Consider the following 19,054-nt stretch of genomic DNA (forward strand, 5'->3'; position numbering starts at 1 on the left):
GCCCTTGTGGTCCAATGGTTTATGCCACAGTGCCACACCAGGACTCCAACTCATAGCATCCCTGTATACGGTGTCTGCGGAATGGTTGGTGAGTTCAAACCACCAACCTTTCAGTCTAGTGCTTATCCTACAGCGCTACATTAGGAATCCCAAATGGGATAGGGAGTGGCTAATCCATTAGATTTCATAAAAATGGATCTTGAACACTTTTGGCAATATTAATTTGTGGTAAATGTTTTGTTTTAAAATCAATTTAGTATTAATCTGAATAATGTTCTTATCCTATTCTAATCATTAATTTAAACATAAAACTTCACACAGCAAAAGTTAAAAATAACTTTGTTCTCTACATTTTTTCATTCTGTTAATATCTCAACCTCACCAACAGGGGTCCTAGAAAAACACCACCTCTATGGTGCAAAGACATATGTGACATCTACAACTGCCAAATTAAAGAAAATATTCATTTAATGTTAAATGACCAAAAACTCGGGGGGTGGGGGGTGTTACCAAACCCACTGCCATCAGTTTATTTTGACTCAGCAACCCTATATAGGGTTTCCAAGACTATAACCTTTTTGGGAGCAGACAGCCTCCCTGCAGAGTAGTTGGTGGGTTCAAACTGCTGATCTTGGGTTTAGCAGCCCCACAGTACTATCAAGACTCCTTGATAATATTTAAAATATTTTCCTATAAATGATCAAATTAACAACTGTAGTTTCCTAACATCCTAATTTTACTTGTGTTGTGAAGTGCCATCAAGTTGGTTCCAACTCAGAGACCCTGTGTAGGGTTTCCAAGGAGCAGCTGGTAGGTTTGAACCATTGACCTTGTAGTTTGCAGTCCAGTGCTGATCCTACAGTGCCACACCAGAAGTTACAGAAAAAGTCTAAAACTAAACAAGATATTATAAGAGGGCTTCAAAAACTATATGGAAAAATTCTATTTTCTTTTAATTTTCCTATGTACCTTTTTGAAGCCCCTTCATATAAGCATAACAAGGAAAGGAAGTGTGCTGCAAAGTGCTGCAAAGTGGTGGAATGAAAAGCACTTTACAAGAATAGAAATTTAGAGTTAGAAAAACCAATTGGCTTTTAAACCTACAAAGTTTGGATTTCAGATCTTAGCACTTTACAGTAATGAAGTTTTATGAAATTTTGAACTATGAGGAAATAAACTTAAAAAAGTGTGAGCAACTTATAGTCAGGAAGTGAGTGGTGACAAGAATGTCTCAATACTCAATTGCTTCTAATAACCCTTAACATAGTTTAATCTAAGCTAGTGGTTAAAACGGTGAAGACCAAATAGAAACTAGCATATGTGTTTTGGAAAAGCACCCCAGGTTTTTCTAATAACCAAAACCCACTACAAAACCACTTCTCTGTGTATCTGTTAACACTCCAAAAAAAATCTATGGAGTCAATTTTCAGAACTAAATGTCAGTTTTGGTGCAAAATTCCCATTCTTAATTGTCAGTTCCTCTGGTTCTAAAATGATGCAATTTGAAAATGAAGCATTAAAAAAAAAAAAAATCACACATTTAACATGGAATTCACAAAATTTTAGAGTTGAACAGCATCTTAGAAACCATCTAGTTTTTTGGTTCTTTAATTAAAGGAGCAGAGATTGTAAAAATGTGCCTAACTAGAGAGGGACATATCACAAACTAAAGAGTGACAGGGGAGACTTCAACTCTAATATCTTGACTCTAACTTCAATGCCCTTTAAAATAGTCCAAGATGCTACATCCTCTTTAGGCAACTTGAATAAAAATTATTAATGAGATTACTACTTAGTGTGATGAATCATATTTTATTTCACTATACAAAATTCTCAAAGAATATAAAGATTTCTTTTCAAAGTATGTTGTTGTTATGTGCTGTGGCGTCACGTCGGTTCCGACTCATAGCGACCCTGTACAGGGTTTCCGAGGCTGTAAATCTTTACGGAAGCAGAAAGCCTCATCTATCTCCCGTGGAACAGCTGGTAGTTTCGAACTGCTGACCTTGCGACTCGCAGGCCGATTCGTAACCACTATGCTACCAGAGCTACTTTTTCATAGTATAGTAAATATTAACGGAAATTGAGTTCTGTTAATTTAGTAAATACCCAATCATATAAAATTACAAATCATTGTTGTTTTCACCTTAATATTTAGAAATTTAAATAACACATTCAAATTTCTCATGTTAAGAAATTATTTTCTTCTAGTTAATTATTAACACTACAGTAAGGATCTTAATCTGGTAAGAAACCTGTGTCTGGAAATTAAGATATCTGAGTTTCTATCTCAGTTTTATAATACTCAACTAGCTAATCAGCAAATCACCACTGGCTCACATCTCATGGCCACATCATCATACAAAAGTAACTTCTGTACAAACTTTATATTAGGCATCTTACCTATATCACTTTAATTTCCCTATATTTCAAAGTAGGCATAATTTTTATCAATTCTACAAACGAGGAAAATCAGACACAGAAAGAAAATTTCCAAGCAAACCGAGTTTATTAGTGGCTGAGTAGGGAATTTAAACACAGCTCTGCCTGACGCCAGAATGAAGTCCATGGCCCTTACATTACACCACTTTGACCTATCTTGAAATAATGTGTGATCCTTATCCTTAGAAAGATAAGAAGTGCTACATTTGCAAGACTATTAGTTAAAGTACACAATAAATAAAATCATATGCCCAAACTATATATTGTGACACTTTCTTTAGTTATTAAACTACAATTTTTAGCAAAAGATTTAAAAATATGTTATAGATTGGATTGCTATTACCATTATTAGCACAGAGGCATTCTATGATTAAAATAATATATTGGTCTTGTTTTTAGACCAATATAACTAAATCAAACTATAAAATGTTGTTGAGTGCCGTTGAGTCGGTGCCGACCCATAGCGACCCTGAACAGGATTTCCGAGGCTGTAAATCTTTACAGGATCAGAAAGCCTCATCTTTCTCCCGCGGAGCAGCTGGTAGTTTTGAACTGCTGACCTTGCAGTTCGCAGCCGGTTAGTAACCACTATGCTACCAGAGACACCTTTATTCCTACTACAGTAGTTGAAAACAGAATTATTCTCAAAGCCCCATTAAATCACTTTTAAAAAGTATTTAACAAAGCTAGGGGAAATTACAAAACGTGATTAAAAACAAAAAAGAAAAAGATCAAGAAGCCTAGGTAGCAATCTCTGCCGTTTCAAATAGATATACTGTCAAGAAAAGCGGCTATGTTTAAAATTGACACCTACACAAAATATTTACATTCTAGTATTATCCCATCATCACCACTGCGGATGGATGAAGATACTGCTAATGTCACTTTACAGAAGCCAAGATGTTTCCCCAGTACAAGGTACAGGCCTAAATTGTATTACTCCGCCCCGAAAACAAAATGCCCCATTGCCACAGAATTGATTCTGAAGGTAGACAGTTAACAACGGAATCCCTGAGCGTGGTCACTGGCGCTCTTTTAAGTTTAAAATATATGGGATAAGGGTGGGGGTCGGGGGGACTAAGACTAGTGTATTAATAAACGTAACGTAAAAATAAAGCCAGAATTAGGTTTCAGGTTTCATATTACCTATATCCTACAACTATACACATCGAATTGGTTCAAAATAAAAGATACTGTACATACTTCAGTCATATGTCCTAATAAGTGATCCGGTAACATATGACAACTTTACATAAAAATCATCAATATCTCTATGATCTGGTCCATTTCCTAACAATGGCCAAGGTGTTCACATCCCACTCTGACCACGTCAATGCCCTTAGGGCTACATCTAGACATAACTTCTTTTTTTCCCCCTGCACTTTACTTACCTCCGATGAACAACCTCCACAGAAGCACACACATTGCTAATATTATTAAAGGAGCGTTCTTCACCTGACCCACCCTTTGCATTAAATAATCATCCCAAATCTAAACTGCAAGAAAGAACTAGAACAAAATTGCAAATTCAGAAAACACACAGAAAGAGACAGAAAAAACAAAGGAAGAATGGAAAGGTGTGGAGAAGGGCGGGCCCTGCCTGTCAACCTCACGAAAGCTGAGGAAGGAGGGGGACAGGCGACAAGAACTCGGTTTCCAAGCAGCGCCGACTCCCACCGCCGCTCACTCCCCTCACCTCGATCTCTCGGATGTTGTTGGAAGTGACGAAGATGCCGATGCCAATGGGGATGAAGATGAGGCCGATGATAAAGAAGGTAGGTAGCACCGTGCCCGCCGTGAGAATGGGTTGCCAGGCGGGCAACCGTTGTTGTTTGAAGGCCGTGTTATCCGGTCTCCGGTTCTTAGCGGTGCCCCCGGGAGCACCCGGGGGCCCACCGTCCGCTTCATCCTTCGCGTTATAGTTCATCGCCATCGACCCCCAGAATGCGGCTCAGAGACACGCAGGTGGATCGCCGAGGGGACCCGCCTGCTGACCCCGACCAGAGACGCGCAGGCACCACCGCCGCCGTCGCAGCCGCCGCCGTCGCCACCTCCGCTGTTGAGGCGGAAGAGGCGGGACACCCTTCCGCAGGCCCTAGCTGACCGGAAGCGAGAGTCGACTTGGGACACCAGGTCAAGAAAGAGAGGAAGGAGGGAGAAGACTGAGGGACAAGGGGAGGGAAAAAGGGAGGAGGATAGAAGGGGGAGGGAAAAGACAGACGCACCCTGATCATCTGCCCTGTGACGACAAAGTGAGGGGCTCAGCCCACAGAGCGTGAAGTTGGCGCATGCGCGGTCTCAGGGGCGACGAGGCCTCGGTGCTTGCGCCATAGTCGCGTTTTCGCTTCACTAGCCGACGCTTTTGTTTGTTGACACTTCGTTGTGGCTTTGGTTATCATGGTGACAGACACCTTTCTAGTTCGCAAGTCTTTTACCTAGCTAGAGCCACCCCATCAGCCCCCGAGCTTCTGACAAAGTAGTTTCAACGCTAACCAGGTTTTTCTTTACACCTCGATGTCCTTTCTGAAGTGAGTCGGAGCATTTAAAGAAGTCTCACCCAAGAAGCTTGAGCCTCATCGGGATTGGCGACATTTGTTTGGATTATATTGTAAGACTGTGACCTTCTCTAAATTTCATTTTAAGGTGCAAGTATAAAGACTGAGATGGATAACATTACCCTTTTGACCCAAAGTCAAGAATAAATAATATGACTTAGTTAACCCTATTATATTGCCTCTGATTGAGCTATTCTCATCTGTTTTTTTCCTCCATTAAGGGTCCTCTTTAATGTTTGCTTTTTCTGTATGCCAGCATTTCTCTTTTGCACATTGATTTTAAAAGTCTTTAAATAAGCTGTAGCTCTTTGAGACTGCTGATAATCAAAAACCTCAACGAACTATTGCATTAAAATCGAATGAGATACTATGCAGACAGCTTAAAACTACTAAATATTAAGTGACCAAAAAAAAAAAAAAAAACCTCATTATATGAGAAGTTAATAAGTCAGGATCCCAGAAAAGCATAGATAATATAGACACAAAGAACCCAACTGAAAGTAAATATTGGTAACCTCTGTTAATATGTTGGAGAATGTTTCTCTGCTTTGCATTTCTCTGTATTTTCCATAATTTCTGTAATAAGCATACAATATGTTGTTTTTAATATTTACTGTATTGTTGTTAGGTGCAATCGAGTAGGTACAGACTCACAATGACCCTATGCACAATAGAACTAAACACTGCCCGATCCTGGGCCAACCTCACAATTGGACTACACTTCAGTCCACTGATGCTGCCACTTTTGCCAATACATCTCCCTGGAGGTCTTCTTTTTCTCTGATCCTCCACCCTACCAAACATGATATCCTTCTTCAGCTACTGGTCCCTCCTGACAATATGTCTGAAGTATGAAAGATTAAGTTTGGCCATCTTGGCCTCCAAGGAGCACTCTGGCTGCATTTCTTCCAAAACAGATCTATTGGTTCTTTTGGCAGCCCATGGCACTTTCAGTATTCTCCTCCAATACCATAACTTAAAGCATCAATTCTTCTACTGTCTTCCTTATTCACTGTCCAGCTTTCGTATGCATATGAGGCTCTTGAAAATACCATGGCTTGGGTCAGGTGCACCTTAGTCCTCAAGCTGACATCCTTGATCTTCAACACTTGAAAAAGGTCTTGTGCAGCAGATTTGCAGAATGCAGTCTATGTCGTTTGATTTCTTGGCTGCTGCTTCTGTGAGTGTTGATAGTTGATACAAGAAGAATGAAGTTCTTGACAACTTCAATCTTTTCCCTTTTCTCCGCTGATAAGAATGTTGTTTATTGGTCCAGTGGTGAGGATTTGTGTTTTCTTTACGTTGAGATGTAATCCATACTGAAGACTGTGCTCTTTGATTTTCACCAATAAGTATTTTTAAGTCCTCTTCACTTTCAGCAAGCAAGGTTGTGTCATCTGCATATCACAGGTTGTTAATGAGTCTTCCTCCCAATCCTGATGCCACGTTTTTCTTCCTAGAACCCAGCTTCTAGAATTATTTGCTCAGCATACAGGTTGAATTAAGTGTGGTGAAAGAATACACCCTGTCGCACACACAGGGTATATGCACATATAATTTATTGTTGTTGTTGTGAAGTGCGGTCAGTCTGACGCATTAGCCCACAGCGCCACACCAGGACTGCAGTGTATATATGCACATATAATTCACGTTATACTGATTTCTTTGAAATCCAAACTAGAAGTAATTGCATTATTTGAAAACAAATACAGTTAAGCCTTTTGAAAGGGAAATAAAGAAAACAGAAACTAAAAAGTGATACTTGAATGATTATGTATGCCTGAAAGCTTTGGTGTGTGACCCCCCCACACCCCACTCAAAAATACCAAGAAAAAAAAAAAAAAAACCAGAGGGAATAGAAGCAAATGCTGATACATGGAGGGGATTGTAGTCATTGCAATGAGACAAACTATGATAGGATGAGTGTAAAGCTGATGTTCTCTCATGTAAACTATCACTCAATTCACTATAAAAACTTTTTTAAAAAGTGATACTTATAGTTTACAATTAAGTATTTTTTCCTAAATGGCCATAAATCACAAGATGGTGAGTCAATCTAATATTTATTTGGCAGATTATCAAGGAATACAATGCTTAAAAACTCTTACTGACTTGCTTGGTTTCACATGACACCTGTAATTGCTCAAATTCTTGCCACTGGTAACATGTTAAGTGAAAAGGAATAGATTCTGACTCATAATGATCTTAGGTATGACATAAGAAATGTTGCTTCTGAACCATCCTCATAATCGTTGCTAAACTTGAACCCATGTTGTAGCCACTTTGTGTCACTCCATCTTGTTGAGAATCTTCCTCTTTTTCTCTAGCTGTCTACTTTAGCAAGCATGATGTTCTTTTCCAGGGATTAATTCCTCCTGATAACATTGCCAAAATGAGACAAAGTCCCGCCATTCTTGCTTATAAGGAACATTCTGGCTATACTTCTTCTGAGATAAATTTGCTCATTCTTCTGACAGTTCATGGTGTATCCAATATTCTTCACCAATGCCATAATTCAAATGTATCAATTCTTAGGCTTTTCTTATTCGTAGTCCAGCATTCACATGTGTATGTGGTGGTTGGTAGCATGCTTAGGTATAAATTTTGTTTTTGCTATTGGCATTGTAGAATCAGCACTGGACTGTGAATCACAGGGCGGTTCACACCCACCAGCTGCTCCTTGGAAACATTACACAGAATCGATATGAGTCAAAGCCAACTCAATGACACTAACAACAACAAATGTAGGTTTGGAGTCCTGGTGTGACACTGTTGGTGGTTCAAACCCACCAGGTGCTCCTTGGAAATCCTGTACAGGGTTGCTTTGAGTCAGAACCAATTCGATGGCACTTAGCAACAACAACAATGTAGGTTTACTTTCTACCTCAGATTCAAATGAAAAACCACCCAACACAGTTAATGGGGAAGGCATGGAGTCCTTTTATTTTGGTAACTTTTGTTGGCTAGTAAAAATACATGCAATAATACTGAACATAATGCATAACTATAGCATATAAGTCAAGAGTTTTTTCTCCCCATTTTTGCCAGTATCATCATCTCCTCTAAATGTGATAGTTATATAAACAATTTGCTATTCCAGCATTCCATATAAATGATATTTTCTCTCATCTTTTTGTTTGTCTTGAGTTATTATCAAGTACTGATCTGCTTCATTTTTCTTTTGTTTATTCATAGGAAATATTAGTTAATTCTTTGTGTTTTTCTTTCTTATTAGAAATTCCCTTTTGGCTGAAACATAGACTTGTAGAACTGAAAGCTTCCTTAGACTTTTGTCAGATGAGGGCCAAATGAATAAAATTACGTTCCCAGATCTATTGATGCCCATCCATTTCTTTCCTATTACTCTACTTTGCCACCACAATATACATCTTTACCCAGCTAACAATTTTTTTCACTTCTACATCATTACCTCAAAGAACTCATGATTTTGTGGTTCCCTTGGTCACACATTCCTTTATGATCTTCCTTACTAGGTAGTTTTTCATTTACAGATGAAATAGAGATCTAAAAAAGTGTTAAGCATTTGTAAAACAACAAAAATGATGATCATTATCTATCAGTATGTGATTTTTCAAATTTGTAGAAGTGACTGATGTGTGTGTATGTGTGTATGTTAATGACACTTAGATTCCACATGTGTTATTTAAATGATTGTTGATTTGTTAACTCCTGGTAAAAATTGAATTTAAGTGACTAGATACTCTTTATTAATCCTTACTACCAGATCAATATAATAAATGTGCAAAGATTGGATAAGTCCCAAGACAAAAATTAAATCTGAACTGACAAAACGTACGCAAACCGAACAATCTGAAAAGGTATGTGTATTTAGACTTTGTGAAGATTTAAATTTCTAATTTCAATTGTTGTGTTCAAACCACAGAACTAAGTAAACAGGAACCTTGAGAAAAAGCTATAGAATATCTTAAGCCTTAAGCCATGAAGGATAACTATTGAATAACTTAAAGAACTAAGAAGAAGAATATGAAACTAGCCTTTTGATCATTTTAGGATACAGTGATGGTTGGTTAGTTAATTGGCTGGGTGATATTTGGCGATGCATTAGCTTTCATAGTTTCTAATCATTTTCAAACGATTTCATTAATGTTTAAGAAAGTTGAAGATGGCTGAGAAAAGAGTCATAGTTTTTCTACCAGCATGAGTTTTAAAGAAACTTCTTGTTGTTGTTGATAATTGCCATTGAGTCGGTTCCGACCCATAGCAACTGTGTAGGGTTTCCAAAGAATGTCTGGTGAGCTTGAACCGCCAACCTTGCAGTGCAAACCGATTTTGCAGCCCAGTGCATTAACCCACAGCACCACATCAGGACTCCCTTCTTAGTTACTGGAAATAGTTTTCATTCATTGGATAATATTTTACGTGTATATTTTAGCAGCCAAAATAATAATAATAATTTTCCCAGTCAATTAACTAGGCAGATTACTTTGGAGAATTTAGGTTGGATTAAATGCTATTCATTGTTAGTTATTTGAGGATTCTTAGAAGAGTGGTAGTAGAATTTCGCAGTAAAATTAATTTCTTGCATCTATTGCATCAGAGATTGATTTTGAAAAATTGCTTCTTTTAAAATTGACCCTTTCCTGATTTTCATGTAATGAGTTCTTTCAATTAGACGTATGAAAAAATCCTTTTGTTCTCATACTAAGAGATGTCTGATTAACCTTAGGTTATTGGTGATGTAATGAAAGATTTTGCAAGCTTTTAAATAACCACAATCAGTTTCAGAAATACAAGTCAAACAAGATATTTCAATGATTAACATTAATGACAACCTAAAACATTTGTTGTTAGAGGGAAACAGAGTTCCATTTCTTGTAACTCCACACTTGATTAAGTGAAAGAATGCCTAATTCTAATGAGACCTCAGCCTTCCTGACTTTCACTCCATAGCATGTTTCAGTTCAGTTACATCCCTGTGGCACATATTTCAATTAGAGATAGTTCTTCCATTCAACTATGATGTAACCAACTTTAGTGATACAACTGACATCTCTCACAGATAGAACAATGAAACCATTTTTTTCCAAAGGGAATGGGTGAAGGAGGAGGCTTTGCTTATAAGAATCATCAAGAGATACAAGAAGTGGATCTAAAAATATGTAAATAAATTATACATCATATTATGGACTATTTTTATACTTATTTTAAACTTCCATTTTTCTGTGTTAAAATTTTGTTGTTTTTTGAAACAGATGAGTCACTACTACCTATGAATTTGTTTGTTTTCCTTAAAAGAACGCCAACATATTTTTGAAGGGTGGCCCTCACAACATAGACTTAAGTGTGAAAGTCAACCTTTGTTGGATCCCAGAAGTAAAACATGCTTTTTAAATTATTGTTACTAACCATTCCTGATACCAAAAGCCAAGACCTCTCAGGAATTTCTTCTGATGTTGTGAGGTACATGGTAGAGATTCAAAAATTTATACGTCACTTTTATTGCCACTGAGTTTTCTGGAAAGAATCATCTGAACTAACCTTGCTTCCTGTCCCTAATCACTCAACAACCCCTGCTCCCTGATTCAGACCCCATGTCTACTAAAATGTACTAATTCCCACTCATCCTATAAGATTCTGTTCAGCAGCCAAACTGAAGAAACTCTCTCTGTCCCCTCAGGCTAACAGCTGTCTCTGAACTGAAGGCAATTTATGTATATATGTCTATCCTCCAACTGGGAGCATGGTGGATCCATACGATAAGCACTGGACTGTGAACCACAAGGTCCGTGACTCAAGACAACCAGCTGCTTTGCAGGAGAAAGATGAGGCTTGCTGCTCCCAAGAAGATGTAAAAAGCTTGGAAACCCTATATAGGGTTGCTAAGTCTGAACCAACTTAACGGCACTTAACACAACATTTAACATAATATCCTCCAATTTACTAAACAGTGTTGAAAAATTTCAAAGATCAGGTCAAGAAGATAAAGCCAAATATTAAAACAAAATGTGCAAACATCTGGAATCAGAAAATCAAAAAGGAAGAACACGTTCAGTATTTCTTAAGCTGGGGGAACTAAAGAAAAACTTCAAGCCTCGACTTTCATTATCGAAAGATTCTCTGGGCAAATTATTGAACAATGCAGAAAGCATCAAGAGAAGATGGAAGGAATACACAGAGTCATTGTACCAAAAGGAAATGGTTAATATTCTACCATTTCAAGAGGTAGCATATGATCAAGAGCCAATGATACTGAAGGAAGAAGTCCAAGGTGTATTGAAGGAATTGGCAAAGAACAAGACACCAGGAATTGATGGAATAAAAATTGAAATCTTTCAAGAAAGTCAGGTGGCACAGTAGGCATTCACTCATCTCTGCCAAGAACTTTGGAAGACAACTATCTGACCGACTGATTGGAAGAGATCCATATTTGTGCCCATTCCAAAGAGAGGTGACCCAACGGAAAGCAGAAATCATCGGACAATCTCTTTGATATCACATGTGAGTAAAGTTTTACTAAAGGTAATACAGAAGCGGCTGTAAGCATACATTAACAGAGAACTTCCAGAGGTTCAAGACGGATTCAGAAGAGGCCGTGGAATGAGGGATATCATTGTTGATGTCCGATGGATGTTGGCTGAAAGCAGAGAATATCAGAAAGATGTTTACCTGTGCTTTATTGACTATGTAAAGGCTTTCGATTGTGTGGATCATGAGAAACTATGGAAAACATTGTGAAGTATGAGTATTCCGGAACACTTAATTGTGCTCATGAGGAATCTGTACGTGGACCAAGAGGCAGTTGTTCAAACAGAACATGGGAACACTGAATGGTTTAAAATTAAGAAAGGTGTGTGACAAGGTTGTATTCTTTCACCATACTTATTCAACCTGTATGCTGAGCAAATAATCTGAGAAGCTGGGTTCTATGAAGAAAAGCATAGCATCAGGATTGGAGGAAGGCTCATTAACAACCTGCGATATGCAGATGATACAACCTTACTTGCTCAAAGTGAAGAGGACTTAGAACATTTACTGATGAAGATCAAAGAGCACAGCCTTCGGTATGGATTACATCTCAAGGTAAAGAGAGAAAAAAAAAATCCTTACCACTGGACCAATAAATAACATTCTTATCAACGGAGAAAAGATTGAAGTTGTCAAGGACTTCATTCTTCTTGGATCAACTGTCATCACTTATGGAAGCAGCAGTCAATAAATCAAATTATGTATTGCATTAGGCAAATCTGCTGCACAAGATCTTTATAAAGTGTTGAAGAGCAAAGATGTCAGTTTGAGGACTAAGGTGCGCCTGCCAAGCCATGGTATTTTCAATAACCTCATATGCATGTGAAAGCTGGACAGTGAATAAGGAAGACCATAGAAGAAATGACACTTTTGAGTTATGGTGTTGGAGGAGAATATTGAAAGTGCCATGGGCTGCCAAAAGAACTAACATATCCGTTTTGGAAGAAGTGCAGCCAGAGCGCTCCTTGGAGACCAGGATGGCCAAACTTCGTCTCTTATACTTCGAACATATTGTCAGGAGGGACCAGTTGCTGGAGAAGGATATCGTGTTTGGTAGGGTGGAGAGAAAAAGAGGAAGAACCCCCCAACCAGATAGATTGGCCAAGTGGCAGGATTGATGGACTCAAGCGTGGCAACAGTAGTGGGGTTGGCTCAGGATTGGGCAGTGTTTCGTTCTGCTGTGCATAATGTCACTATGAGTCGGTACCGACTCAATGGCACCTAACAACAACAACAACATTGAAAAATACCCGTTTATGTCTGACTTTAGTACTACTTATAAGTTCCTCAAGGTTAGAACTGCTTTTTATTCACTTATATCTCTTCAAGATCTGAAAATTGGCTAGGAACATAAGAGGTATTCAAGTTTGTTAACCTAACTTACTCTCAGTGAACTCCCATTTTAGTGGTAGAAACAATTTACCAGCAAACAACTGAAATATAATGAGATCAGTGCCATATGTGTGAGCAAGCTAGGAACTCAAAAGAGGTACCAGACCTCACTCACCCTCTTTATGATGTCAAACTCTATACTAGGAGGAAATGAGTCATAAGGTCTGAGTGATACTGTGGTTCTCCCCAGTAGAGAGGAGGAAAAAAATAAAGCACACAGGGAAAGCTGAACCTAATACTACAAGTTATATTAATGAAATGCATCCTTTGGGATCCAAACAACACGATCATGTTCTTTTCTCAAGCAAGAACTTAGTAGTTTTTAGTAACCCTGGAAACTGATTTCTGATAACCACCATTTCTAGAATTTAGTTTGTACATTGATAAAGTTTATTGTAATGCTGCCTCCTTGCACCTATACTCCTTGTGGGAACCAATACTTGGCTTCATGGTGTAGGGAAAAGTGAATGAACTCTTGTTATTGTAGCATGGACTATCTGGTAGTCTGATAACATGAGGGCCCTTTGTTTTTGGAGAGATCATATCTTAAAACAAGTGATTATACAGACCATTTTCTTATTTAATATGGAGGATTCTGGCAGAGAAATAGCAGCAGCCAGAAATATTTGGTAATGAAAATCTAGCACAAACCACCCTAAGGTATTGATCCTAAAAGGAGTAACCCTTTGGAGTTGTTGTTGATAAGTGTCATAGAGTCGGTTCTGACTCATAGCGACCCTGGGCTTTCCAAGGAACAGCTGGTGGGTTTAAATTGCTGCAACTTTGAATAAACATATAACTTGGAGCTGTGGTAGTGTAGAGGTTACGAGTTGTGCTGCTAACCTCAAGACTACCAGCTGTTCCGTGGGAGAAAGATGAAGCTTTCTGTTTGCCTAAAGATTTACAAACTTGGAAACCCTATACAGGGTTACTATGAATCAGAGCCAACTCTACGCACATAACCACCACCACCATAGATACCCTGCAACTTTGAATCAACATATAACTTGTTCTCAAGGAAAAGAAAGACATATGTACTGAGAGCTGGAAATGCTGAAAAAGAGAATGTGGTCATGATCACTAAAAAAATCTATAAAGACTAGGGGAAAGGAGAAAGGGCAGATGAAGGAAGAGTAAAAAATACCTCTCCCTAACAGGAATTACATTTTATTTTACAAGCATTTATCCAGTATCTTGTATCTACTATGAAGCATATACAAGTCATAATTTAAGAGGCTTGTAGTCAAACTAGGTGGCTGCATTATACAGGAATGCCAGGAGCAGAATGAGGCAAATATAGGAAATAGGAAAATGCTCCAGAAGAGAAAGGAAAAAAAATATATATTGCTCCTTAAAGATGCCCATCTATAAAATCCTGGTGATAATGCAAGGCAAGATTAAGGAACAACAGGTTATCCTGAAAAGAGAGGGAGGTAGGAAAGGGATAGAGGGATGTAATAGGAAAGAAGAAAGGAAGAGAGGGAGAAAAGGAGGAAGCGTTTCTGGGAACTCCATGCAGGTCAGCAGGCTGAGTTGAACAGGAATTGTTGTACCTTAGGACAACTCAAGTAATTGAGGTTTGCCCAAGGTAATCCACTTGAAGGGAGGTCTCAGTGTTGACAACTTTCATATATTTCTTGGAATGTTATTAAAGACAAATTTCAAAAGTGGATTTTAATCATACACACACACACACACACACGCAAAGAGTATGGTACAATGTGCTCTACTCCTAACAAGCATGGGACCTAGCAAAGTTGCTTCAGTTTCCCATCCCAAGGAAATAGCCTTTTGCTCATTAAGAGTGACTCTGTCCCAGAGATTAAGAGAATGAAGATGGAAAGAATCAATTCTCCCTCTCCTTCCTAAAGAAGAAGACCTCAGCCCAAGCGGATAAGAGATGTTCCAACTTCTTTCAGTTTCATCTGTGTTACATTGTCAAATAGAACAAAATAAACCAAAAGAGACACTTCATTCCTGTGCAGTTTTTATGATGGTGGTCTCGGTTCCCTGGGGATTGGGCCAATAGCTTTCAAACTAAGCAACTCTGGTGATTCATCTAACCTAACAATGGTAATGAAAGAATCCAACTGAGCAAATATGGCAGACTGCCTGACATGACACCACATGGAATATCTGAGAGAATTTTCAAGGATCCCCAACAAGTGCACTTCTCCTGTAGGAAACAACTTGGTTCAGACTGCCTTATTGTTGAGTATTTTTTTTTAATTTATAAATATGTTTTAATAATAAACAGGAAAAACCCACTTCTTTGTTCCAAATCAAGTAAAACCAATTTAGGGCTAGAAGTCGCTATGGATCTCTAGAACTGGAAAATAAAAAGTGTCAGAACAGAAATCCGCTATCACACATGCTTTGCTGGAGCCATTACCCAACTGTCTCTGCACAGGTTGGGCTGTGTACTGCTGGCAAGATTTTAGTAATGTTTGCTCTACTAAGAAGCCTTCTTTTAGATTGACTGACCGCAGAAAACAGTGTGGGTGATCTTGAATGTTGATTGATAATGTACTTGTTGAGAATAAAGAGACAAGCAAAATCCTTAAAGCAGTTTTCATCTTGTGGTGTCTTATCATTTTCCTCCTACATCAAACTATGATGTGACAGAGAAAAAAAGCAATTCTCATTTTGGCAGACTCTAAAACAAACTTCTTCTTGGCTCCTTGCAGCATTCCTAATTTCACCTGCCTCCAGAGCTGCTATATTGCTTCTGCTTATGTGCAGTGAAAGTTACTTTAGTCATAGAAAATATTCATTTTAAAACAAATTTAAATAAATAAGTTGACTTCATTTTAAAGGATTTTAATTTTATGAAGATTATGCATCACCTCAAAAAAGAATATTGCACAATGTTTTTATATTACAATTGTCATTTTTTCTCACTGGTGAGATTTTAATAAGCATGGTTGACTGAAAGAAACACAGAGAATGCCTTGATTGTTAAATAATTTCAGTAATCTGTGAAGAACTGGAAGCAGGGGATAACATAAAAGACAAGTACACATCTGTAAGTTCAATTGGTTTCAGTGAAAAATAATAAACTTTTCATATAATTGTTGTTGTTGTTATGTGCTGTGGAGTTGGTTCCGACTCATAGCGAGCCTGTACAGGGTTTCCAAGGCTGTCAATCTTTATGGGAGCAGAGAGCCTCATCTTTTCCCTGCGGAACAGCTGGTAGTTTCAAAGTGCTGACCTTGTTGTTCACAGCCCGATTTGTAACCACTATGCTACCAGAGTTCCTTTTCATATAATTAATAAAGCCCAAGTGGGACAAAATTAAGGATGCTGTGGAAAAAGAATGTCTTACTAAAATTACTCAATGCACTCTTTTTTAAAAAAAAAGAAAAATCCACAAAACTTAACAAAAATTCTAAGAATATATGATCACTTTGAAATCTTCTTACATTGATTGAATAAGTCAATGCATGGTATTTTTTAAATGAAATCTAGATGAGATGAACATTCATCCGCACTCTTAAAGAACAAAATCTGTGACTGGTAAGGTGAAAGTCTCAAAATATCCAAAATAACAGCAGAAAACTAATGTATCATGCCATGCCACCTATGATGTTTTTGTTTAGATTTATTCATCTACAGCATTTTCCCTAAACAACAAATGCAGTGATCATCATCTCATCTTGTAGTTATGGAACAGATGCTAAAAATTTAAGAAAAGAAAATATTAATGGTCCCTTAGAATGCTGGTATGGTGCTGTTGGTTAATGCGTCAAACTGCAAAGTCATTTGGACTGCAACGTCAGTGGTTCAAGGTCACCAGTTACTCCTTGGAACCCCTATACAGGGTCGCTATGGGTCGGAATCGACTCGACAGCACTTAACTACAAGCCTAAATTATTTCCACCAAACTTACCCAATTCTTAAAAATGTATTTTTTTAAAGTAATTAGAATGTTACTAAAAGCATTAACATATGAATTAGTATTTTTAAAGGAGACGTTAACTCTGAAGATATAGAAGGGGACATATACCTCAGGTGCCATTTGTGGGCTTTTAAATTTTCATTTTGAACTGTTAATATTTTTAGATTTAATATCAAATTCATAGAGACACCCCAATTTTACCATGTTTTATTCATTTCCAGGAAAATCCACGCACAGCAAAGAAGAAAGGACACAAAGATATTACATTGACACTGACTTTTAGTAGCTGTGAATTATTTCAGTAGTGTTGATATCTATGTTAATGCTTAATATTCCACATCATAAATCAATTGTTTTGTTTATATGATTGTTGTTGTTGTTAAGTGCCGTCGAGTCGGTTCCGACCCATAGTGACCCTGTACAGGGTTTCCGAGGGTGTAAATCTTTGCAGGAGTAGAAAGCCTCATCTTTCTCCCGAAGAGCAGCTGGTAGTTTATATGATAGTCCTAGGATATAAAGAATTCTTCAAACTTGGGGGACATTCTAGGCATCTACATCTGGTATATTTTACTCTCTCCATTATCTTCATTAAAATCAAATACTTTATGAAATATTTGAAAGAAAATGAAAATGCCTTCAAAAAGCACTCTCATTGAAAAAAGAAAGAAAGAAATGGTAAAAATATGAATTCATTCAATTGCGGTACCTTGAGCTGTGGACACTGATTGTGACTATATTGTTTTTAAATATAATGTTTCAGATAACATTTACGATGTTTCCATTAAAAAAAAAAAAAGATCCTTATTCAAGAATAATTGAATATATGTTTATGATAAAAGATGTGGAAATTATGTGAGAAAACCCCTCAATGTGATAGATAGACACAGTGACAGCAACAGTGGGCTCAAGCCAGGCAACAATTGTGAGGTTGGCTCAGGACAGGACAGTGTTTCATTCTCTTGTGCACTGGATGGCTATGAATGGGAACAAACTTCATGGCACCAAACAACCATAACAACAGGACAGTGCCAAGCTAGCATCTGGGGCAATTTCTTCAATTAAATGTGGATGTTGGAATATGACTATTTATTAACTTGTTTGCTTATTCATTAGATTCAGATATAACGACTCAGTTTTCCTTTTTGTTACACATGTTCTATTTTCTTCTGAAGTCAATCTGATTACTTTTAGCCATCTGACACTCAGATCCCATTCGATATTAACAGAGGACTTATTTGTTGCCTAGACAACAACAACAACAAAAAATGCTCATCATCTGTCTGCACCATCATGCTCACCATTTCACTAATACAAGTACCAAAGTTCACCAACATTCAGGACAAAAACAACTTTAGATCCAAATATACATAAAGTACTTGTAATTTTAAATTCAAAGTCAAGAAGTATTTAAAAGCTTCTCACTATTAGTGTAATAAAATTCCTGCAAGTTGAGAAAAGGGTGTTTGTTGCAAATGCCATCTCTGAGTTTTCAGAATATTTTTCCATCACAGGCATAAATATTGGCAAATAAGAAACTTAACTGTGAGTCAAAAAGTACAGCAAAACTAAATAAGACCCTTTTTCAATAGAAAATGCCATTACAGTTCAACATTTTTATAAAACAAAACCCAATAGCAATAACATCTTCACACATACACACTTTAGTTAATTCTTTATCAGTAATCAAAAGTCCTGCAGGTTATGGGATGTTTTCATAATCATTCAAGCTTATTCTAACATTTCTTTTAATTATGAAAATCCAAAATAATTTTCACATTAAACATAGTCATTTAATTTCTAATACACAAATCCAACTACTTTTTCTATTCCAGGGTGGGATTCAGTGTGGATTCCCTTCTGTGGACACAGGTACATCCTATAGACTGGAGAAATAGCTCAACATAAGTATTTCTTATATGGCTTTTAGTCATCCTGTGACACTCAAAAGCATTCTTTATTAAATTTCAGTAAAGTGTTATGATTTCTACATTCAGAAACTGATGTGTTAGCTCTTAATTTGCCTTGATATTACCTTTAAAGGCCTACTGAAAACATGCCCACATTAACATAGGATTTCAAGTAGACTTCAGATGCACATTTTCACATAAACGTGAACTCAAAGCAGCTCTTATGATATTTGGGTAATGCATCTTGTTTTTTAAATCTTTAGAGAATGTATTCTCCAACATATATGTGGTTATAAAGTTCTGTCAAAATCATTAACTATCAAGAAGAAAAAAAATTATCTTAAGGCATCACT

At 37.4% G+C, this 19,054-nt stretch overlaps 1 protein-coding gene across 1 annotated transcript in view; it reads right to left on the reverse strand.

The window, feature by feature from the left end:
* TMEM30A (transmembrane protein 30A) overlaps positions 1-4,676 on the reverse strand; it is a 45,282-nt gene extending 40,606 nt beyond the window's left edge. Inside the window, 2 exon segments of the mRNA XM_006835762.1 lie at positions 4,139-4,504; positions 4,506-4,676. Coding sequence (XP_006835825.1) covers positions 4,139-4,504; positions 4,506-4,676 — 537 coding nt within the window.
* Between the last annotated feature and the right edge of the window lie 14,378 nt (positions 4,677-19,054).

The sequence above is a fragment of the Chrysochloris asiatica genome, unplaced genomic scaffold (genome assembly GCF_000296735.1).
Source record: "Chrysochloris asiatica unplaced genomic scaffold, ChrAsi1.0 scaffold00019, whole genome shotgun sequence".
Lineage (NCBI taxonomy): Eukaryota > Metazoa > Chordata > Mammalia > Afrosoricida > Chrysochloridae > Chrysochloris > Chrysochloris asiatica.